Genomic DNA, 24,478 nt, shown 5'->3' on the forward strand with positions numbered 1-24,478 from the left:
TCTATAATTTCAAAAATCTCTCTTATTTCTTCTATCATATTAGATTGATAAAACAAAATGTGTGATAAATTATCGATATTACCATACTAAAAACCCCAAAATGAATAACTAAAATTTACACAAGGTGTGACGATGTTACAAATGGAAGTAAATTGTTATCTCTCCACTGCTTTGAATTTTTTAACGCACGAGGGGTGACAATCAAGGGGAGGTTAGAGGGATTTTTTTTTTAAAACCACTAGGGTATTAAGTGATATTAAGGCAAACCCTCAGGGACGTTTCTGAAATTATCCCTTAAAAAAATTTAAAAAAAAAATTGGTTAACGTCCGATACTGTGACGACGTCGAAACTGAGAAAAAGCGATAAACGTGCATTTGCCTGAAGTTAGCTCTGAAAATACAATTCAACAACCCAGCTTCAGATTTTGCACGAAAAACCCGTGATTAATTCATTTCAGACCAGAAGACGATGATGATGATGATGAAGAGAAGAGCTTCTTCTGCGGTGATTGCTTCCATTGCTCAGTCTGAGGAAGCAGCTGCTTCGTTAGGTACTGCTGCTACAGTTAGTTGTACTGCTCTTGCTTTATTTCTCTCTGCATTCCCAAGCCCTAAACCTCAATTAGCTTTTTACTCTGCTAGTAGTAGTAAAATTAGGTCGTCTTCTGGAAAAGCTCTGAAATTACAATCGGAATTGAGGAATGATATTATTAATATAAACAGTCTTGATGATGCTCTGAGCTTATACAAGCAGATGGCTCGGATGAGTCCTCTGCCTTCCGTTATTGATTTCACTCAATTGCTGGACCGTATTGTTAAGATGAAGAATCATTATTCTTCAGTTATTTTCCTTTTTAGAGATATGTGTGTCAAGGGCATTCCTGTTAATGATTACACCCTTACTATAGTGATTAATTGTTACTGCCTCATGGGCCGAGTGGATTTGGGGTTTACTGTGTTGGCTGGCTTCTTTAAGCGTGGCATTATGCCCAATGTATTCACATTCAATACTCTACTCAAAGGACTCTTTCAAGAACATAGGGTTCCCCAGGCATAAGAATTGTTCAAAAAGATAATATATGAAAAGCTTTGTGAGCCCGATGAAGTTACATTTGGGATTGTGATACATGGACTTTGTGAAGAGGGAAACACTCGAACAGCCATTGACTTGCTCAGAGCATTGGAAAAACAAGGAAGATTTTGTAAACCTAATACAGTTATGTACAACGCTATCATTGACACCTTGTGCAAGGATAAAATGGTCGATGAAGCTCTTGCCCTCTTCCAGGAGATGATTGAAAGAGCATACCCCCAGATGTTGTCACTTACAGTTCTTTGATTCAGGGTTTGTGCAATTTAAGCAAATGGAAGGAGGTTAAAGAGCTTTTCTCTGAGATGAAGGATTATAAAATTGTTCCAGATGTTTTTACTTTTAGTATAGTGGTGGATGCTCTGTGCAAGGAAGGATATGCAGAAGATGCTGAAGAGGTGGTGCATATCATGATTCAGCAGGGTCAGAATCCCGACCTCGTCACATACAATTCCTTAATGGATGGGTACTGTTTACAGCACCGAATAGATGAAGCAAGGAGAGTTTTTGATATGATGGTTGTTGGCAGCCTTACTCCGAATCTCCATAGCTATACTATTCTAATAAATGCCTATTTCAAGAACAAGAAAGTGGAAGCAGCCATGAATCTCTTCCATGAGATTCGACATAAAGGTTTAACTCCTAATATTGTTGTTTATAGCACTGTCCTGCAAGGGTTATTTAGTGCAGGAAGGTATCTTATTGCACAAAAAATTTTCGATGAGATGCAAGCTGCTGGCATGAAGCCTGATTTTTACACTTACTGTGTGGTGTTGGATGGATTGTGCAAGACTGGACATGTCGATGAAGCATTACAATTATTCCACGCAATGGAAGCTGACGGAATAGATATTTGTATAAAAATGTACAATATTATCCTTGATGGGTTGTGCAAAAGCAGTAGGCTCGTTAGTGCTCGAGGTCTTTTCAATAAGCTCTCCCTCAAAGGATTGGACCCTGATGTCAAAACATACACCATAATGATTGCTGGCCTGCTTTCAGAAGGTTTCATCTCTGAAGCTAAAGAGCTTTTTGAGAAAATGGAAGAGAGTGGTTGCCAGGCAGATAGTGTTATGTACAATGTAATTCTGCAGGAACTCCTTAAAGGGGGCCATTATGATGACGCAATAGTCTATCATGAAGAAATGGTTCGTAAAGGTTTCTTGATGGATTCAACTACTTTTTCCATTTTGCTTGATTCATCTGCTGGAAAACAGAACAATCCTTCTCTACTTATGTCGATGCTGAAGATTGATCCAGACAGCATGAAGTTCAGGGATGCGGGATATAGAGGACCTTCACATTAGTTGCAACTTTTTGATCCTGCTAATGTTTGGCCCCTAAACTTTAATTTGCTGGAACTAACATTATTTGAGTTCACTTTTGAACTGGGCTTTGGAGGAGCTATGTTGGTCATATTTTGTGGAATCTCTCAAAGATCTTGAGTCCTGGTGAAGAAGCCAAAGTCCCTCGGAAAGTCCAATTGATAAGTGTTGCAGTTTACAGAAATCTGCTGCTGTTAATTGGATTGCTAACACTTCTTCTGAGAGACTTCTTGTTTATCCTTTCATGGAGAACCTCTATGTGGCATATCACTTTAGAGGTAACTTGTGCAGGCCATTTTCTTCTTTTTCAATGGGTTTTGGTACTTTGGCTTGAATGTAATGTTTGAATTTATTGGAAACATGAAATGAAACTACATCTGAAAATATAGTTTGTGATTTTGAAATTACAGAAAAGTTTCAGACTTTTATAATTTGGAGGATTTTCTTTTAAATAGGATAAAATTGTTACTTTCATTTCAATTTCTAAATGGAACCAAGCAGCCAATTTACAAGTGTAAAAACTTTTTAGACCATTGTCTCACGTTCGATTTGAACTTTGAAGCCCCATGGATAGTTGTGGTTACATATGAATGCTTGTTATAACTACTTATATTTGTTTAATCAGTTTTCAGTCAATCTTTAGCTTGGAGGGAGTAAAAAGAGGGTGAGTAATTAATACTCAAGGTTGCTATTCTTCTGTGTATACCATATCATATCTGCATTTTATTGCACTAAGATTTTTTTTTGCCTTTAGCTTATGATTTGTAAGTAATTTCTGAACACTGGAACCAACACTAGTGGAGTGATGAGTCATACAACTACAGAGTACATGTAACAGAGCCTGTCCAGTGTTGTTTCACTGAAGCTAAGAGGCCAAGGTGGAGTAGACAATTAAGTGGCCTCTGCATATATGACGGGTGAAGCAGAGCTCGCTATTCTCTGCTGGAGGGGCGCCAATACCCCTCTGGAAAAGCATGAGCTATTTAGACCAAAGAGCATGAGCTTTTGGTAAGAACAAGGATGCAGAACTTTGAAAGCAATATATATGCACAATTAAGTTTTTTCCATGATAAATAAACAAATTGCATTAGATCCTCTTCAGTTTTGTCTTTTTATCTCCTTTTTCTTTAATATACAGTACTCCTGCGTAATGATGTGGGAAGCAATGACATAAGTAAAAGGTATGAGCAGGATGAATTGACGGTAGTGACGCTAAAAGTTGGGGGGAGAGAAGAGGGAAGAAGGCCCCTGTTTTGTACAAGTTGTTGCAATGTAACATTCGCAACCTCTTTGAAAGCAAATATTAAGCCATTGCTTGAAGTAATATTGGTGTACTAAAAGTTGTGGCTTGCATTCTAGAATTGAAAATAACCTAGACTTTGCCCTACATTATGTGCTTTTACCTTGATGCTTACATTCTGTTGAGCTGCTATTGATTTTCCTGCAACGATCAAACCTTATTGCTGATCCTTCATATCTGGTTCTTCTTGTCTTTGCAGGCTTTTATATTTTGCAAAGCTGTTTTGGAAGTTATTTGATACGAACCCGCTCGAAGGTATGAACTCGTTTCCCACCAAACCTTAGACCTAGACGAAGAATCAAGATGATTTGCAGACCCTTCTAAATCACGAAGCTATGAACTAAGAAAGTTTCTCAACCCACAACTTAACAGATTAGCGAACCAAGAGTTGTTGGTAGAATAGCGGCACAATTTAACGTGGTCTTGAATTGATAAGCCAAAGCGAACGCTTAGAACTCTTCTAAGATGTTCAAAGGTAGCTACGAAAAGCCAAGAGAGAACTCTCTCACACACATGTGAATACTTGTCTTCTTTTTTATTGATGAACGAATGAGCCCTTTTTTATAAGGATTACAAGACATAAAACCTAATCTAAATAGGAAACTAAGTCACGGCTTCAAACCTCTAAAGAACAAGGAAACTAATTCGGCTTTGAACAATCCCTAAGCTGGCCGAATTTTACTATCTAGTCCTACTAACAATTAGGAAACCAATTTAAGCAACATAATTACTTCTAACTATGGCAACTAACTATGCTCAACATGAGCTAGCCATTTATTCAAAAGACTAAGTAAATGACTAATAAAGCAGAACCCCCAACTAACTTGCATTAGGCCAACACTCAAAGCGTGATCAACCTTAACTAAACGAAATTCTCGTGGACTTGAATATGACTCTGGATCTTCTTGTTCTCATCATTATTTATTTTCTCACTTTGCTGCATTTTGCTGATTAAATTTAGAAGAAGCCTTTTTTTGTGTGTGGTGTGTACTAGTTTGAATTTTTATTTTTATTTTTATTTTTTGCTGTCAGTGTGATTTATATTGCATTTTTTGTCACTTGTTCTTACACATAAGTCTTGGGTGATTAGATCATGTTTTGAGAGGAAGGTATGTCTATGATATGGGCTTATGAACAAAGTATGGTTAGGAACTAAAGCTATGGTTTATTAGTTGCTTGTAGTTACTACTGAGCTGGATTATTTTCGCATGCCATCATATTAATCTACAAGAGAATGCTCTTTTAGTCTTATGAATCGAGAGATTTAGTGTGAATTTTTTCCCTCACTTTACTGCTCGACACGTTAATTTTACTGCCTACGGAATACGGGTGCTCATTTTTATTAACTGTTTTCTGGTATATGAGATGCAGGTTTCATAGCATTTGAACAAAGCAAATGAAAGGCAGGGCTAATCTGTTGTGGAGCAGGGGATGCGACTGTCTTATGCTGTATGATACAATGTTGGTTGTGTACAAACTATCTTCTGAAGAAAAGGACGTGATATTTCTGAGAGCAAATGGTGATATACTAATGGTCATCCACATTGGGTTACAGGCCTTGCAGTCAGGATAAAGGTTCAACGATCCCGCAAAGTGACCGAAATTAGCATTATACAGTATCCCGCTTTTTTGGCTCTGATCCTCTTAATAGCCTTCATTTAAGCCTTCATTTAAACTATAGTATGTTAGTTGAGTATAAGATCTTAAAGTTAAAAGGGATAAAAGGAATCAATGATTTTATCGACACGTTATTCTCAAGTAATTTTGCTTGCCAAGTTTTTGATGTCTTCATTAGGAAACGAACTTCCATGCTCCAATTGTTACTTCTTGGACTTCTTTTATGTTTTATGACCAATTTTGCTGTGCAATATCTTTGATCTTGAACTGTTGATCAGTAACTTGTACCGATACGGGAAATTAACCAATGTTCATGAGAACAGCAAATCTGTACGAATTATATTATATTTCTGTTGTTTAGAAATGATTGATGGAACATAGGTATGCATGGAATTTGTTAGTGATCGCATGAATTTGTCCACATATTCTAAAGTGATCCCTCACTCGCGTCGCTAAAACTCATGCCGTCTTGATATTTTCCTGCTGCTGTATGGATCTAGTTTATTTAAGTCCTTATTTCAATTTTCTATTTTGCCAAGGAGGAGGACAAAGAAAAATACTAACTTGTTTGCTTGTATAATGCTCGGCTGGCCTTTTATACCACAATGCTCAGCAGGCCTTTTTATACCACAATTACTTTTTGGGAAAATGGTCAATTTAGTCCCTACAATTTTTTTATTCGATCAATTTCATCCCTTGTTAGTATTTTTAGCCAACTTGATCCCTAAACTTATATTGTGGTTCCAATCAAGGATCTTAGCGGCGGTGTTATTGCATAAATTTGATAGGGCTCCTAATCGAGCAACCAAAAGGGGTATTTTGGGGCTTTAATACTCAGCCTGTAACAAAATCAATGAAAAAACCCAATTCTAAACCTAGGGCTCACCGAAAAAAGGAAGAGCTGCCCAATTTTCCCAAACCCGTGTACCAAAATGATTGCAATTAAATGCATTGGAGGAGTTGGGAAAAAGCATGCTCAAACTCAACTAGTAATCGAGTTTCAAACATTGTCGTCGGCTCAAATGGTTCAAAAATAGGAAGCTTGGTTTATGAAGGAAACAAGGAATATTACAATGGAGACAAAATTGTGCGATGCCATTGTGTCGAACAATGTTGAATTGTGATTGCATGTACGGAGGCAAACCCTTCAAGAAGGTTTCATGGATGTAGAAATTATGGGGTAATTTTTTGTATGTGTTAAAGTTTTGGATTTGTTGAAATATTGCTTGAATTTTGACTATGAAATGGTAGTGAATGCAGAAACGAGGTGCCTATAATTTTTTTTTGTGGTATAATCCACCCATACCCCAAAAAATGAAGAATACAATGGACGCAATTTTGAGGGACCTGAGAAGCTGAGAGAGAAAATGTAGAACTGAAGATTGAAATCAACAAGTTGAAGGCAAAAGTGAAAATATTGTTCTTGGCTTGTGTCTGTTGCTGCATTTTAGTTCTTGTTGTACTCGGAGGCAAGCAAAGGCAGAAGCAATGTTTTCTGGAAATGAAGATGGTGCGCCAGTTTTGGACATTGCATGAAAGTTTATGGTTCATATGTTCTAGAAGTTGTAATGCTATACTTTTAAGATGAAGTATGTGAGGACCCAAAAATTTTCTTATTTTTATCTTGTGTTACTGGCTTATTTAATTATTATTCACCTGTTTTCTCCGAATAATTTATTTCAACCATTTTACATCCATTTACATGGAACAATGCCTTACTTATATTTTAAAAACGTTCCGTTAGCAAATTTAATTTTTCTGTGACTCGTCTAGTAAGAAATAGCGAATACACGTTTTTCGAGACAAAATTCGATTCGAGAGTGCAATAATTTTAGAGAATTAAGAATGATCAGTAGTAGACTAAGAAAAATTAATTAAGGGATTAGAGGTGAGTGAGTTCAAATTTTTGCTTTACATCGATAGTTTCCCGAAAGACGCGCCGATACAAACTAATTGGAGATTTGAGGAATAAAATACTAGACTCGTGTGAGGACTCATGTTTTTATTTCTAAAATAGTTATTTTATAATTATTTATCCTAGTATTAGTTAATTATATTATTGTTACATGAATTTCTTTTAAACTTCGCTTTATCGCGCACGAATCGGAAGTTCGCGTAAAACGAGCCAGAATGTTTAAGTGGAGATTTAAGAAACTTACACTAGACTACTAACAGTGAATAATTATAGTGTTAAAGGAATTATATTGGAGGTTTAGTGCACAAGTGTAACAAACAAGAGAGAAAACGGTGATACCCGCGTGCGACACTATTCCTAGTTGACTTTTGAATACCTTTTGGCCACAAATTCCTTAAGCTTCCAAGAGAAGCTTCACAACACCAAAACACTCTCTCTCTCCTAACCTCTCTTGGCCGGCCGAACCATCAAAAACAAAAAGAAAGGAAAGAAAGCTTCTTCATCTCCTTCATCTTGCTTCCATTTCACCTCTCAAATTGCAACCAACTTCAAAACCACTTGAAGATTAGCTTGAGCTTGGAGAAAGGCTTCATCTTGCGGTGATTCTTGGAGTTTTTGGTGGTAATTTCTGGTTTCTTCAAGATCTAAGGAGGTAACCATCAACTCATCTAATCTCTCCATTTAATACAAGATTTACGGTTGGATTTGCAAGGGATTGAAACCTAAGCATGGATTAGGCTAGCGGACTTGAGGTGTTTAATTTCTTGTTTTAAATATTAGGTTAGTGGTCTTGTGGTGACCTCTAGGTAGCTGCCTTGAGGATTAAATGCTTGATTGATGTTGTTTATGTGTTATATGAGGTGTATATCGTTAGAAAGTGAAGAAAGAATTAAAGGAAAGTGGTGCAAGTGTGATGGCCGAAACTATCCAGTGCTTTTCGTACCTGCCTTTCGAATTTTTGTGGGTTGTTTTGCTGTAAAATTGATTGATATATGTTGTATATGGTGTGTAAAAGGTTTCTACCAAAAATCATTTGAATTGGTTGAGCAAAAATTGAAATTTCGAAATTTGAAGAAAACTGGAAAATGTGTTTAGGCAGTCTGAATAGTAACATTTTGATCGAACATATCTCTTTGTACAAAAGTCGAAATCGAGTGCCGTTTATGGCATTTGAAACTAGACATTTTTAGCTTTCCAACAGTATAAAATTCACTTTCTAGTTCGAACTGAGTGAGCCGTAGTGATTTGGCAAAGTTGTTGTCCTGTTCTGATGGTCTATCCGAGAGAAAGGTAGAAGCTGCATTTTGTGGCTCTATTTTCTCTCACTTATGAACTGATTTTGAAAACGACTTGTTCTAATGAAATGTAGAATTTTGAATCTAGTTTCCAACACCACCAACCATTTTCAATTTCAAGTTGTATTGAGTGAGATATGGTTCAATTTACAAACTGTGCCAAAGCTGGAAATCTGGAAAACCCTTTCTTCTTGCTAGCAGACTGGTTAGGTTTGATTTGAGACATTTTGTTTCGAAAATCTTGATGTCCATTGCTTTTCAAATGCTTATTAAGTGTTCCTAGAACCTTGGTTTCAAAAATGGATAGAATTGGAGTTGATTTCATTGGGCAAAATGTTTGAAAAAGGAAAAGAAAGCAAGAAGACAGATTTGCTTTAAGAATTTCCTAAACTTTGGTAGTTTTGTTAACTACCTTCCCGTATGAGTGTTTTAAGTGAAATTTGATAGAGGAGTAGTGCTCATATGGAAGTTGAATTGTGCCAAATTTGGTGTTATTTTAAGATCATTTTGATACCCAAATGATGTCCTAAAGTTTACTTTTAAAATCTGGAAATTCACTGTTTAGTAGTGAAAATTTACCGACTTTGAACTACTATATCTTGACGCTCAAAACTCCGAATTTAGTTCTGCTGGTTGTGTTTGAAACTTTGTATGGAACTTTTATTGTGTTACGAATTTCAAAGGCTAGTTCACTTTCTATGAATTTTACTGAATTTCCAAAGTTTGCCGAAAAACATGACTAAAACTGCCTTGGTTGTTCAGATCAGCCACTTTGAGCTGAAAATTGAATGTCTTCCGTTTAGAATCTTAGAAAAGTTCCTAGTATTTTGAACCTAGTTTCTAACGGTACAAAATTTTCCAATTTTGGACCTATTAAGTGAAAGATCTGAAATTTCAAAGATTGTCACTTAAAACTGAATTTTACCGACTTGTTGGGAAGTGAGTTTTTGAAAACTCTTCCTTATCCTTTGATATTGATTGACCGTTTTAAACTTGATTTCATGGAGGAAATCAGTTTTTCTTGTGTTATTAAACCCCACTTTTGAGACTCGATTTTTGAGTAATTAAGGCTCTCTTTCATGACATTTTCTTAGTATTGTACAAATGTACAATCTTCCTTGTTAGCAAGGGGTTTGTAAGTAATAGTGTATGATAGTCAATTATTATTTGCTCAGCCACTCAAGGAGACCTTCAAGAGGATCTTGAAGTGGACGCCTAAAAGCTTGTTTGAGCACTTACTCCCTTATTTTGATTGGTGAGTGTCAAGTGCATGATTTGTTGCAATTATGTGGAATTGCTTCTTATGGACTGAATGGTTTACAACTGTTGAGTCGAGTGTGTACGTTATTGCACTCGTTCTCTTTTAACTGATTGTACAACTGAACTGCTCATAACTGAACTGTATTTGTTTGACTAGAGGTCGTAGGAGTGAATCTTCTCGATTTATAACTGAACTGTCTGCACGTCGTTGGAGTGAATCTTCTCGACTTATAACTGAACTGTGAGGACGCCCAAATCTCAATTGGTCGACCTTGCGACTCGAGCCAGCAAGGGTTTGGTCGAGAAGCTTGGTGAACCATGAGATAACTGTAAGCTTGATCTATTGAGAGATTTTGCTTGGCCTACTCGCATAGTAGTGTCTTTTATAGAAGTTCGGGCCCGGTGCGGTGTAATGGTGGACGAAACTGTGAAATAAGTGGAGTTCTACGGACTTAAATGCCGACCCGATTGACAGAGTGTCATCGCAGGAAGGTATTCGATTGAGTCTTGGCGAAGCAAGTGGAACCTAGTTTCTGAGAGCTCCTGTATTCTCATTGAATGTGTTTAATTGAAAATTGTGAATTGTTTGAAGGTTACAGCTTTATTTCTTGTTTAAATGTTATTGCTACATGAACTATGTGTTTGCATATTTTTTTGGCCTCATTGAGCGTTAGCTCATCCCATTAGATTTGTTTTCCTTAGTAGGGGTCGAGACAAAAAGAGTTATGGAGAAACCGACTTGAGACACTTTTGATTAGGGTTTTAAATGTTTTGGATTAGACATCTTTTGAAAATTGTATATTTTGGGAAAGTGAATGTACTTTAAAACTTGTGATGTAAGATTGAATATTCATGTATGGAAATGACTTCTTGTCCTTATTTCGACTTTGGTTATTAGTCGTTATCCTTTAAGTTTGAACTGGAATTGTACTGAATCCTAGCGAGAGTTGGGTAGGCGTCCCGCCGATACCCTTTGGTTCGCCTTAGGGAGAAGTGGGAGTGTCACAAAGTAATTCCTAACTTTTCATCTAGAATGATAAGTTTTGGATTTGGATTGTTTAGTATTTGTAATAGTTTTGAGTTTCAAGCTTTAGTTAAGTGAGTTTTTGGTGACCAATTCAATGTTATTTCGTCATTGTTGGCTGAATTGGAAGAATTCCATAACTAATGACCAAAACAAAAATTGGACGAAAGTAGGAGAAATAGGTTTGAGAAGTTCAGACACTTCAGCAGCTTGCAATAACTAAATAAACAACAAGAATAGTAGTACTAATCTGAGAAAGGAAAGAAATAGGCTTTATTACACTAAGATTACAAAATAAGCAATCTCAACATACATTTGACAGATTCTTGCACTATCCCATTTTCTTGTGGTATGTTAGTGTTCCCAATCACACTAGGATTTGCAAAAACATCCAAGATTAGCACTAGATAAGGTAACTAATAATGTGCAATCCTAAAGAAGTGAGTTAAAACCATACTAGAAACTCCCTGAGCATTTTCTTTTTCTCTGGCAACCATTGGGCAGGTTCTGGCATTATGACCAAGCACTTGCATTGTCACACCTTTTAGTGCTCAAAAGTGGTTTTCTTTCACTGTTGTCATCTCCTTGATTGTTCAGCTGACATCTTCTTTTAGTGTGATGCTTGGAGTAAGTCATCCATGTGATACCCTTCTTACACAGTTCTGTACACCCTTTGGAATTAGGCCTTGGCTCATCCAATTCTTTGCTCCTTACCCTTTTAGGCTCACCAGGAAGCTTCAGTTTCTTTGGTGCACACATAGGTGTTAGAATGTATGCCCTAAAACAATGATTTTTGTTTAATACATTCCTTATTATGTTTTGTATTTTAATAATTTCTTTTTTATCTGTTAAATGCTAGATATAACTGATAAAGTCCTTAGAATACTTACTAATGCGATGGTGGTCACAAGTATTGATGACTATGAGATATCAATCACATTTATAGTAATATTCTTAAATTTTCCTCGTCATAGTACTAATGAGATAGGACATCATTAGTACGGAAAGATTAGTACACAATTAGTCTCTACTTAATGTAAGTAGTGGTTGTTCTCATCAACCATGGTATATAGATATCTAGGTTAATGTGTAAATGATTTGTAAAGTACAAATACATTGGAATGATCCGCTTAGAGATCCCATTAGGATATCTATCTAGTGCCAATGGTTGTATTTCTTATGGTAAGTTATGTAAATGATCCTACGACTTGAGATCACCATAGTATCTTGAGTGTAAATCACTACATTTTTACTCTATTGCTTGTTACTCATTGAGAGTGACTTATAGAACAGAGATTGGGTGTAGTGTGAAGCACGGAAAGATAATGAGTAATCAAGATAGGATTCACCACTTCGATAGTAGGAGTTGATATCCGGATGGCCACTAGTAGGAAATTAACCCTAAAAGGTCGACTACATTAGGTTAATTGAAGAATATTTTCAAGTTAACCTAATCTAGGGTTAATTCTGGAAATTAGTAAATTTAATTAACCATTAAGGAATTGGCACTTATTCCTTATTCCTTGACTAATTGGATATCGGTGGTGAAAGGATAATAATTACATGGTAACTTCTCATGGAAAGGTTAGGTCAAAATTCCCTTGACTAATTCCGAGTACTTGGGTGATCATGATGTGTTGCTAGACACCGCTCATGATTTATAATTATGAATTAATTAATTATTATAATTAATGATAAAATAAAATTATTTATTTTATCTAATTCCTTTTGGGAATTATAAGTCATAATTATTGCCAATGTATTTGGAGCCTATTGGATCACACGTATTAGAGTTTTGATTCTGGATTAAAATTATGTGTCCAAGTGAAGACTTGAAAATAAAGTATAAGATACTTTTGGAATTTAATTACAAAGAAAATAAATTCCAGACCTATTTGAACAGATAGGAGAATAGTTATCTCCTATCTATCAGATAGCTGAAGGATAGAATTTGTTATGGAATAAAAAACCTATCTCTTCTTTTTTCTTTCTACGAATCCTATCTCTATTAGAACAATGAAAAACCTATGACTCTCTCAAGGGAAAAATAGGGTTTTGGCATACATAGAGAGTGGAGGAAAAAAGGTGTGTAAGACATACATAGAGAGAAAAATATAGACAAGGAAAAGTGAAAAGAAAGGATGACAACTTTCATCACTTTCACACATATATCATAAAGATGATCCAGATATCCCTTTCGTGTGGATTTCGGTAGAGGCAGGACATCTAGACTGCTCAAGTAGTTGTTCGTCTTCTTCAATTCGGCAGAGGAATGTCACACGGATTAAGGTAATCCATTTTTCCCTCTCTTCTTGAACCATACGCAAAATCTAAGGTAATCCTTGAGTGGGTTTTTGGGAAAAAATTTTTAATTTCCACTACCTTTCTGTCCCAAAAACCTAACAATAGGAACCTTGTTAGGTCCTTTCCGATTATTAGGTCCATTAATTTGACCAACAGCTGGCTCATAAACTTTTAGATAAACATCTCTAAAATAACATGGATACATTAGACTTTCTAGCTCAGATCCAGTCAATGCAATGTAGCCCACAACATGTGAGCACGGTAAATCAGTCAGCTCCCACTTTCTACGTGTACATGTCATTGTCTTATTAAAGCCTTTTTTTCAAGGCTGCAAAACAAATGTACAGCCAGTGGAATCTTTCCCTTCCATTATTCTCATCAACCTCTGTCTCAACAAGTACACCTGAGCTTGGATTTGAGTTCAACAATTCCTTGCAATAGTCCCGAAGTCTTCTGTATTTTTGCTTATACTTTTCTTGAATCAAAATTTTGGCTTTTGTGAATGTCTTGTACACCTCATCTTTTGTAATATTTACATCCAGCTCCTCGTGTACCTTGTCTTTAAATGCACCAATTGTAACTTCCCTATTCATGTGCAAGAAACTCCGTCTAATGTATGGCCAAGAATCCTGAGTTTGCATGTTAGTGATTGAAAGTTCTACCACACTGATGTTCTAGTCCCATCGTTCTGATCACAAATGCATCGTAAACCATTTGCATTTCTGATTCTTACATTTTGCCCTAATCTTTCCCTTGTCATTCTTCTCCCAATTATGTTCTTTGCTCCACTTCACAAAATAAAATTCAACTGCTCTCTTAAATAGCATCTTTGTGTCAAACAGTAAACCAACAAAAAATTTAGGTTCCTTCATGTCCACTTCCAGCTTGAACCTCACATATTTTGGCTAGCTTCTTGAAGTGTCTACATCCGAGAAATCATGGCGACTATTCAACTCCTCTGTGTTCATGGAATCTAATTCCTATTGGACAGAAATCTAGTCCCCATCATAAATATTAAAGTGAAAGTCAGCAGCAAAACTTTCTTTTACTTTTGCTTGTTGCCTATGTGCTTGTACCTTTACCTCCTTCTCTTCAACATTTGGTGTAGTAGTTTTCCATCCAAAACCAGAATCATCTATGCTAATCTGACTGTCTAAAGGTCTCGTTTTATAGATTATGACTATGAATGACACTAGGTTTATTGTTTGGCATCAAATTATTCATATTGTCAATATATGGTCAATTTCAAAATAGAAAAGAGCATATGAGATAAGGGTGAAGCATGTATTATTGTAAAGGCTGCCTTCACAAATCCATAAATGGAGTGTTATTACTTATAAATAAAGATTTATTTTACCAAAAGACTCATTAACATATTATCATTGAAATTACAATGCAACTCAAAAATCATTATTGACATAAAAAATTCATAAAAGCAAAAAAAGTTATAACTCAATATTTGATACAAAATTCATCAAAGTAATTTCATATTTTGTATTAACCATAAAAACTCTCATTATTATTTGCATCGTAGACAAGTGTAACAAACAAACGAACTACAAATTGCCAAGTGAAAATCATATAAATTTTCCCAAATCAATAAGAACCTAGGGTGGCATTTCTTATAATAACTAATGTCTAGATTTTGAGATCTGAATATTGCACTCTAGATTAATAATCCACTTTAACTCCATGAAATTTGAGTACTAAAATGTGTACAGTTGATTATGAATCTTAAAATGAAGTTAGTATTCATGTTTGATAAGAATAAACAATTGAGCCTATATGTCTCAAATTTACAATTTTATATAGCTTCATTTATTTGACAAACATCTTGATATTCAAATTAATATACTTGTCAGTTAAATCAAGCAAACATCAATTGCACGTAAAGTTCAAATTTTTTTAGAAGATAGCACACTTCCCAAACAATTGATAGTTGTAATTTTCAAAATAATTAATACAAATTGTTCCAGAGCTCAGCTGCACCAAGTATCTTATTCTAATTACACACAAAGGAAAACCTTGGGTTTTAAGCTATACCATTAATCTTAAAATTATTGTTGCCAAGAACAAAAAGAAATGAGTTATTTAAATATTAATACATTTAGTATCAAAAGGTTTTTCATGGAAAAGTTCATCGAAATTTCTTTTGAAAGCACCACATTGAGCTTTGCATTTCAAAGATGAATATGATAAATAACAAAAATAACCATAGATTCATGATTATATGATGTTAATTGAAATAAAATGATGTAATTCTTATAACAATAAGAATAATAAAAATTGCAATAGCACTAAGAAGAAATGTTATCAAGTTTTGAGTCGAATTCAAGTTGTGCACTGTTTAAGATCTATTTGAATGAAAATACTTTGAGTTTGAGCTTGTTGAGTTTTTAAAAGTTAACCTCAAATTTATTCTACCTCATTCTAGAACTCGATTAAATCGAGCTCTACCAAATTTAATCAAACTTAATCCAAGTTTCAAGTTCAATTTTTGTTCCATAGCTCACATACCTATAAATGTAATTTTGTAAAAAGTAATTATAAAATTATACTACCAAGTTTTTTAAAAACTTTAGCCCTGAAAAAAGAAGAAAGCTTAATATAGTTAATTTTGAGAATAACTTTGAAAAAGCTATAATAGTTGCAACTTAAAGTGACACAAAAGTGTATGCCGTGTAATGTACTCCTATTTTATTCATAGGATTATCAGTCAAATTGCTAAATACATTTTGGGATAATGTCAGAAACCTCCCCTGAGGTTTCTGACTATTTTAATAACCTTTCTCCAAGTTTTAAAAATTATACTAACCTTTCTTGAGATTTATTATATGTTAACATCTAAATCTAACTAATAATTAAAAAGTGATATTAGGAGAGAGAAAATAATATTATTATGCCATTGCCCCTCATCTATTAAATTGTTTAATTAATCTAATACTAACCCATACATTAAAGAAAATACTAAAATTTGTTGTTTATCATCAGAAATTAAATCACATATGGCATCAAAAATAGTATATCATTCTATATGTTTCATTTAATGTAAGATTCAAATTGCTCTTTTCAGTTACAAATCCATTGTCAAACATGATCAATAATAAATAATTAAAAAAATCTATAATCAAAATATTACAAAGAACGAACTTTAATATCATAAAAATCTCAGCAACTAACTTTAATGTGTTGACAAGAATATTTAAGATGTTAAAGTTTGTTCTCTATAATATTTTGGTTACAAATTTTTTGATTATTTGTTGTTGATTATATCTGACAATGGGTATGTAACTAAAAAGAGTAATTTGGATCTTGTATTAAATGAAAAATATAAAATAATATACTATTTTTTGATGTTATATGCGATTCGATTCCTAATTATAAACAACAAATTTTAGTAGTTTTCTTTAATGTGTGGGCTGGTATTAAATTAATTAAATAATATAATAGATGAGAGGCAATGATGAAATTACATTATTTTTAGTTATTGATTGGGTTTAAATGTTGCAAGATAATTAATCTCAAGAGAGGTTAGTGTAATTTTTGAATCTTGGAAGGAGACAAGTGAACTAGTCAGAAACCTCAAGAGAGGTTTCTAAAATTATCCCTATATTTTAGGCTCTGTTTGCATGGTAGTTGTCAGAAAATTTTTCTACAAAATTAGCTGATGGCATACAAGAAGGTGGCATATAAAAGTTAATAAAATTTTCAATTTGAAGTTGTTTCTTAAGCCTGATAATAAATTTGTAATCGTCTAGTGCATAAGTATACTATTCGGTCATTGAGTAGAGGGCGGTTTTCAATGTATGCTGTTCTATATATATATATATATATATATATATATATATATATATATATAATGTTGATTTCAGTATTGAATAATATGCCAAAGAAAAAACATTTGTAAGTTAGTCTGAAATCAATCATATTTTACATAATTCAAGTATTGAATGTTTCAAAATTATCGGGAATTCCTCGAAAAGAATGCCAATATGTTACCATAAATCTAATCATGCTTTATAAGATTAATCCACCTTGTTGGCTACAATTGTGAGCTGCCGTGTTCGTTGCATATTCTTCTTGTTTGGGCAAAATAAAGAATCCTCTTTTGCCCCATCTTTTCCTCTTTACACCCTAAACACGTATGTGTTTTCTTTTTAAAACCCTAAAAGTGCATTGCTAACAAATACTTTCGAATGTTAATGATGGGTAATTATTGTAACTCATTTGCAAAGAACTCTAAAGGCATCCGTTGAAATTACCATCTCAATTATGAAACCATATAGTGGCCAATTTTTAGAAATATTGTTAAATTAAAAAAAATCTCAATTTTGGTGTTGTGCAGAGTTGTTTTCTCCACTTAAAGTCGCTGCATTTCGAAAATACTGCGACCACAAAATATACTTTTCATTTCTTTTTCTTATTCTAAAAGGATAGGCAAAAAAAAAAATTTTCAGAGAATTTCATGGTCGCCATATGTGACGACTGTTTTTTTTTTTTTTTCGGAGATGACAACTGTAGTGTATCCTAATCTATCATACACTAGGGGGAGGGGGTGGACGGTGGACTTAAGGAGATCCAGGAGTAACTCGGAGGGGACTGAATCACCATCGGACCAAACGGGTGCACTACGCACCTGCCTGAATTTTTTGAAGCAAATCCATATTTTTAATGTGGTAATTGGTGGGAGGCAAGGGTTAAGCCTTAAAGGCTTGATGGTGGCCACCAGCCTTTGGGCTGGTGGTTACCACATGTGACAACTGTGAAATAAGTTTTTTTATTGTCATGAAATTGTCGCTGCATTAATCACTAATGCGTGTACCTTTTTTTTTTTTATTTATAGGTTACCGCATTAATCACAAATGCAGCGACCTTTTTCTGTCTAGTGATATTCATCAAGTTCTTTGTTTTACTCTTTTGGTCTAGGAATCTTGACCAGACAAGCACTTTATTTGCAAGCATGGATCAATTTCTTGATAAAAGCATTTTTAAAATAATCTTGGTCTCTGTTTTGTGCAAGCAAAGAATTTTCAAGTCTATTTTTCGTTCAAGTAGTTATTTCGGAAGTTTAGATTAACTATTTAATGTACAAAATATGAATTACCTCAGCTTTGATTCATCCTACTCTAACAGCATGTTTTCAGTTGTCCTAAGAGCATGTGTATTTTGACATTGATATTCGACTATCCTAAAATTGTGACTATTTAATATTTTACCATTCCTTTAAGCAAGAGGTTTTAAGCACAAGAAATAATAGGAGATAGAGTTAGGGATGGCAACGGGGTGGGGTTGGGGCGGGGGACCCCTCCCCCATCTCCCGCCCCACTGCCTACAAACTCCCCCCGCCCCCGCCCCATCCCCCGTCCCCCGCTCCCCCCGCCCCGTCCCGCTTCCCCCGTGGGGGAACGGGGCGGGGTTGGGGCAGGGGACACCTCCCCCATCCCCTGCCCCGCTGCCTACAAACTCCCCCCGCCCCCGCTCCCCCCGCCCCGCGACTAATAAAAATTTGTTATCTAATTTTGTTATGGTTAAATTTTAGCAAATAATCAAGTACTAAAATATCAACACATCATCAAATTATTATTCATTATAATTTTACAATTGAAACTTATAAAAACAATTAAATAAAAATTATTTGAATACAATCCAACATGATGAAATAAATATAACTAAAGTAGTCAAGTTTTCACTTTTGGCACAAATACAATCACTAATTCATTACTGTGCTTGTGCTTTTTTTAAGAAAAAAAATGTTATTGTAGTAAGTGTAATTAGGGATTTAGTATAAATGTATTAGTAAATTTAGTATAATCAATTAATAATTTGTATTAGTACACATATAATTATTAGTATAATTACTAATATCAATTATATTATATATACTAATAGACATTATATAATACATATAACTAATAATATCATTATCATAAGTTTGTAACTAATTAAATTATATATTATATATATAATTATATACATATATATTTTATATATTTATTTTTTTAAAGCGGGTAGCGGACGGGGGTACACTCCCCCGCCCCCGCCCCAACCCCTTCCTCATTAGCCCCCCGCGGGGCGGGTGCCCGCGGTCACCCGTCCCCATTGCCATCCCTAGATAGAGTGTAAAGGATGGTAAATAATTTTAAATGAAAAAATTTCATCTTGATTCCTAACATTATTGAATTAGTTGGTAATGTTTCAGTTTTCATTTTAATTACTAACTTTTTTTATTTGGTTGGTAACATTTCATTTATATAATTAGTACTATAACAGAAATGAAACAACTTTGATTATTAGACAAAAGGGTACTTTGGGCATAACAAGAACTAAGTTAAAAATTACATCACCTACTTTGCACGTGATCATATTAATCCAAAATATGACACTTTTAAGATACTAAAAGTATTTGTAAAATTTTGATTGTCAAATTTAGAATGGAATAATTCGTATATTTTTATATTCCTTTAATCAATTTTTGTAAAAACATTTTTTAATCTGTAACTCTTATATGGATTATATCTATTTACACAAATACCTTGACGATTCCCGCTCGTTAATACATAGAGCCCTATAAGCATATCTTGAGTTGGTACTGAAATAGGATCCCCAATAGCTGGAGACAAAAGATTCATATTTTTTTTTCAACACAAAACCACTTTATTTAATCCAGAACTAATAAAAGGATTACAAGACAAAAGATTCATATGAGAAAACATAAGTAAACGAGCCTCTAGTTGGATTTCCAAAGATAAAAGTACATGAACAGCCATTTGATCCCCATCAAAATCTGCATTGAATCCCTTACAAACTAATGGATGTAAACAAATAGCACGCTCTTCTACTAAAATGGGCTGGAATGCATGTATGCCTAATCTATGCAGAGTGGGTGCTCTATTCAGCAATACGGGATGCCCCTGCATAACTTCATGAAGTATTTCCCATACAATGGGTTCTTTTTCCCGAATTTTATTCTTAGCAACTCCTATGTTCGAAGTAAGATGTTGTCTAATTAGACCACGAATTACAAATGTCTGGAAAAGTTCTATTGCTATTTCTCGCGGCAATCCACATCGATGTAATGAAAGTGAAGGACCCACAACAATAACGGAACGCCCTGAATAATTGACTCGTTTGCCAAGCAGAGTCTCGTGAAATCTTCCTTCTTTGCCTTCAATTACATCTGAAAATGACTTGTAAACTTTATTATGACCATCCTTCATTGGTTGGCCGCGAATTCCATTATCCAGAAGTGTATCCACCGCTTCTTGTACTAATTTCTCCTGACACATTACTAATTCTCTTGGGGTAGATCTACTTGTTGTTAATAGATCGGTAAGAGTGTTGTTCCGATAGATAACTCTTCTATAAAGTTCATTAATATCCGAGCTCATTAGTTTACCCTCATCTATCCGAATGATAGGTCTCAACTCAGGAGGAAGAACTGGTAATAGAAGCAAAACCATCCATTCTATATTTGTTCGAATAAAATGCTTAGTCAATTCCATACGTCTAACCAAAAAATCCTTTCTTCTTCCAACTTTTCGATCCTCCCATTCATTACCTGTGGGCCCCTCTTCCCCCAATTCTTTCCATTCTACTAATGAATTTTCTAGAATAATTCACAAATCTAGATCTGCTAATTGTTCTCGAATAGCAACCGCCCCAGTAGATATTTCTCGATTGCGAAATGTATCAAAGCCTTGGGTAGTAAAAAAAAGTGGGATGCTATATTTCCAAGATTGGATCTCATATTCGAATGAACCTCGTAATCGTAAGAAAGTGAGTTGTTTAGTTATGGGCCTAGCAAAAGAAAATTTGAGATAGGATCCCATAGGATCTCCCCCCCCCTCAAAATCGGACGTGAAAATTTCCTTTTATCCGGCTCAAGTAGGTACACCAAATAAAGAAAATAAAGAAAGGGATTCGTTCTAGAAAAACCCCCCAATAAAAAGATCTACACCTTACTCAAGTTCCTAGTAAAGACCAAGCAAGATTTCTTCATGGATTACATTTTTCGTTTATTTCGATTTTCTTCATTCTTTAGTCAATATCTGATTCAATAAATGAAGAGGTGTAAAATTCTTGAGTAGTCTACTTCCCTTTGAATGTTGAATACCTTAATTCTTAATAATTAAGGGAATACCTTGTAATTCATAAGAGATTGATTTGTCTATGTACTGTTCCATTTGATCTTTTAGGCCCCGACTTCACCTCGACGGTTATGCCACGATGCCCCTAAAGTCTATACGCGATGAATAGACTCCTGTAACCATGACATATTTGCTTCCTTGAACAAAATTTCTTCCCAAAAGAGAGGAAATAGTTAATTACACAAAACAAAAAGTCTGTTTTTACGAGGTACACATAGAAATTACTATTTCTATTTATTTTTTACGAAACCGACCATAGATCAATTTCCCCTTGATTTGGGAGTATTGACTACCCCCTTAATTCTGAGCTTCATGTTCCTTCTTCCAAGTGACATGTCAGGCCGGGGGCATCCCAATTAGATTGCCTGGGATGATAGTTTCTCATTCCGAATCTGTAAAATCAGAATTTCGATCAAATCACACATCGCAGTACACTAGGCCTTCTAATTCTTTAAGGGATTTATCTAAAAGATTCGCAATATAACTAGAAAGACGTTTTAAATACCACACATGGGTTACCGGGCATGCGAGTTTGATGTATCCCATTTGATACCTTCATATCTGAGAATCAACAAATTGGACTCTGCACTGTTCACAAAATTTCGGGTCTTCTTTTTCATCTCCGATTACTCGATAATTTCCACAAGCACAAATTCCACTTTTAATACGTCCAAAAATTCTTTCACAAAATAATCCATCCTTTTTCGGTTTATTGGTTTTGTAATGAAAAGTATAGGGTTTTGTTACCTCTCCAACTATCTCTCCATTAGGCAGGATTTTAGTATCCCAAGCACTTATTTGTTGAGGAGAAACTAATCCAATTTAGAGCTGCTGATGTTTATACCTATCGATTATAGAATAAAAATTATGATTCATTCTGATTAAGCTTCGTTCCTATGAATCCGGAAGTTTTTCTTAGATATAAGGAAATGTTTCAGTTCCAGAGCTAAGGATCGTAGTTCTTGAACGAGTAATCGAAAAGATTCTGGAGCATCCTCAGGATTCGGTATTGTTCCTCCAACGATCGTAGTACCAAGTACTTCCTGGCGAGCTCTAATATGATCAGATTTATAAGTAAGCATTTCTTGTAAAATATGAGCAACACCAAACCCTTCTAGAGCCTAAACCTCCATTTCTCCTACCCGTTGTGCCTCCTGCTTTGCCCTTCCCCTAAGGGGTTGCTGTGTAACAAGTGCATAATGTCCACTTGAACATCCGTGGATTTTATCATCAACTTGATGAATAATTTTAAGATATAAGGCTTTCCTATTAGAACGGGTTGTTCAAAAGGATTCCCCGTTCTTCCATCAAATATTTTGCTTTTTCCTGGATACTCAGCTTCAAATACCCATGGATTCGCTGTTTGCTTACTAGCTTGATATAATTCAGAAAACACCAGTTTTCTCGAAGCTTCTTGTTCATACCTCTCATCAAAGGGCATTATTCGATAATGTCTGTCTAGCAGACTTCGCGCTAACCCCAATAAACATTCAAATATCTGTCCAACATTCATTCATGAAGGTACTCCTAATGGGTTGAAGACCATATCAATAGGTTTTCCATCTTGCAAATAAGGCATATCTTGTCTAGTCAAAAATTTTGAAATAATACCCTTATTTCCGTGTCTTCTAGCTACTTTATCGCCTACTTTGATTTCACGTTTCTGTGAAATATATACATGAATCATTTCTGGATTATAACTAGAGCCCCCCTTTTTCTGGATCCATCTCACATCAATAACCTGACCCCTACCGCCTATAGGTAATTTTAGACAAGTTTCTTTTGAAGTAGATACCTGAATGCCAAGTATGGCTCGTAATAATCTATCTTCCAAGGCATAGGAAGATTCTTTCACCATCTGAGGCATTAATTTACCTACTAAAATATCACCCATTTCTACCCAAGATCCCAACATCACAATTCCGCTTTTGTCTAAATTGCAGAGTAAATGGGCTTCTAAGTGGGGCATTTCATTAGTGACTCTTTCAGGACCTTGGCTTGTCACATGAGTCTGAATTTCATATTTCCGTATGTGAAAAGAAGTATAAATATCTTCATATACTAAACGCTCGCTAATGAGTACTGCATCTTCAAAATTGTTACCTTCCCATGGCATATAAGCTACTAATACGTTTTTTCCCAAAGAAAGTTCGCCACCAACCGTAGCAGCAACATCGGCTAAAATTTGTCCCTTTTTAATGCATTTACCCTGCTGAACCCGTGGTTTTTGGTGTATACAAGTATTTTTGTTGGAACGTTGATACATAACTAAAGGAATGCTTAGAGTACCCCCATTACCTGATAAAAAGATTTTGTCCGTATTGGTATAAAGGACTTTTTCCTCTCGTTCGGCTATAGAAAGAGCCCCTGAATCTAGAGCTGCTTGTTGTTCCAACCCAGTTCCAACAATGCATTTCTCGGACCGAGAAAGGGGAGCTGCTAAGATTAATGGTAGATACTAATCTTTGTTATGCATAATTTCAAGAAAAGAATCTCCTTCACTGGAAACAATCTTTACAAGAAAAGAAGTAACAATGAGAATGATGAAATCAGGATGAGAAGAGACAGATAGACCATTATTCTATCATTTCAATACAATTCTCTTCATTTGTACAAGGAAACTGCTGCTATCTCATTTGTATCGTTGCAAAAACAAAAAAAAATTTAGTCCGTTTGACATAAAAAAATAGGGCAAAAAACCTGAGTGGCCATTAAACTATTGTCAGGATCATGTTTTGGGCATCAAACTATTTTTCGTCAATAATTGACCACTAAACAACTTAATCAGTAAACCCATGCCCATTTCGTCGGTAATGCTTCTTAATTTCTGAAATTAGCATTACACGTGGCAAATCATAGGGGCAATTTTAACCAACAATTTACTGATTGTTTACTTACATTAAACCCATCAACTGAAAAGAAAAAAAAAGCACAACGTGGGGCCACCTTTACCCCCGATAGCCCTGTAATCAATCGATACATCCACTTTTTGTTGGCCGCCTCCAATATTGGCTTTGGTTGTGTAATATAATCTTTTCTTGTTGCCATAAACATGCTCTCTTCTAAAAACCATTACCTGGTTTCTGATCTCGGCAGCCGCCGTCTCCTTAGGAGTTGGCCTAGAACTGGCAACTCCTCCTCCGCTGCTGGCGAGTGGCGATGCTCCTTGGGAATTGGCATAGCGGTAGCAGCTCCTCCCCA

The 24,478-nt window shown here is 35.1% G+C and overlaps 1 protein-coding gene across 3 annotated transcripts in view; it reads left to right on the forward strand.

Annotated features, from left to right (window-relative positions):
* The first annotated feature begins 992 nt into the window (after positions 1-992).
* LOC113778737 (pentatricopeptide repeat-containing protein At3g22470, mitochondrial-like) overlaps positions 993-24,478 on the forward strand; it is a 29,617-nt gene continuing 6,131 nt past the window's right edge. Inside the window, exons 1-3 of one of the 3 annotated variants that reach the window (XM_027324225.1) lie at positions 993-3,423; positions 3,915-3,970; positions 5,087-5,657. In XM_027324225.1, coding sequence (XP_027180026.1) covers positions 1,396-2,397 — 1,002 coding nt within the window. In that variant the 5' untranslated portion in view covers positions 993-1,395 and the 3' untranslated portion in view covers positions 2,398-3,423; positions 3,915-3,970; positions 5,087-5,657. Of the gene's footprint in view, positions 3,424-3,914; positions 3,971-5,086; positions 5,658-24,478 lie in introns of those variants that run through there. The other 2 variants (XM_027324227.1, XM_027324228.1) reach the window with 2 other exon arrangements.

This window comes from Coffea eugenioides, chromosome 7, assembly GCF_003713205.1.
Source record: "Coffea eugenioides isolate CCC68of chromosome 7, Ceug_1.0, whole genome shotgun sequence".
Taxonomy (NCBI): Eukaryota; Viridiplantae; Streptophyta; class Magnoliopsida; order Gentianales; family Rubiaceae; genus Coffea; species Coffea eugenioides.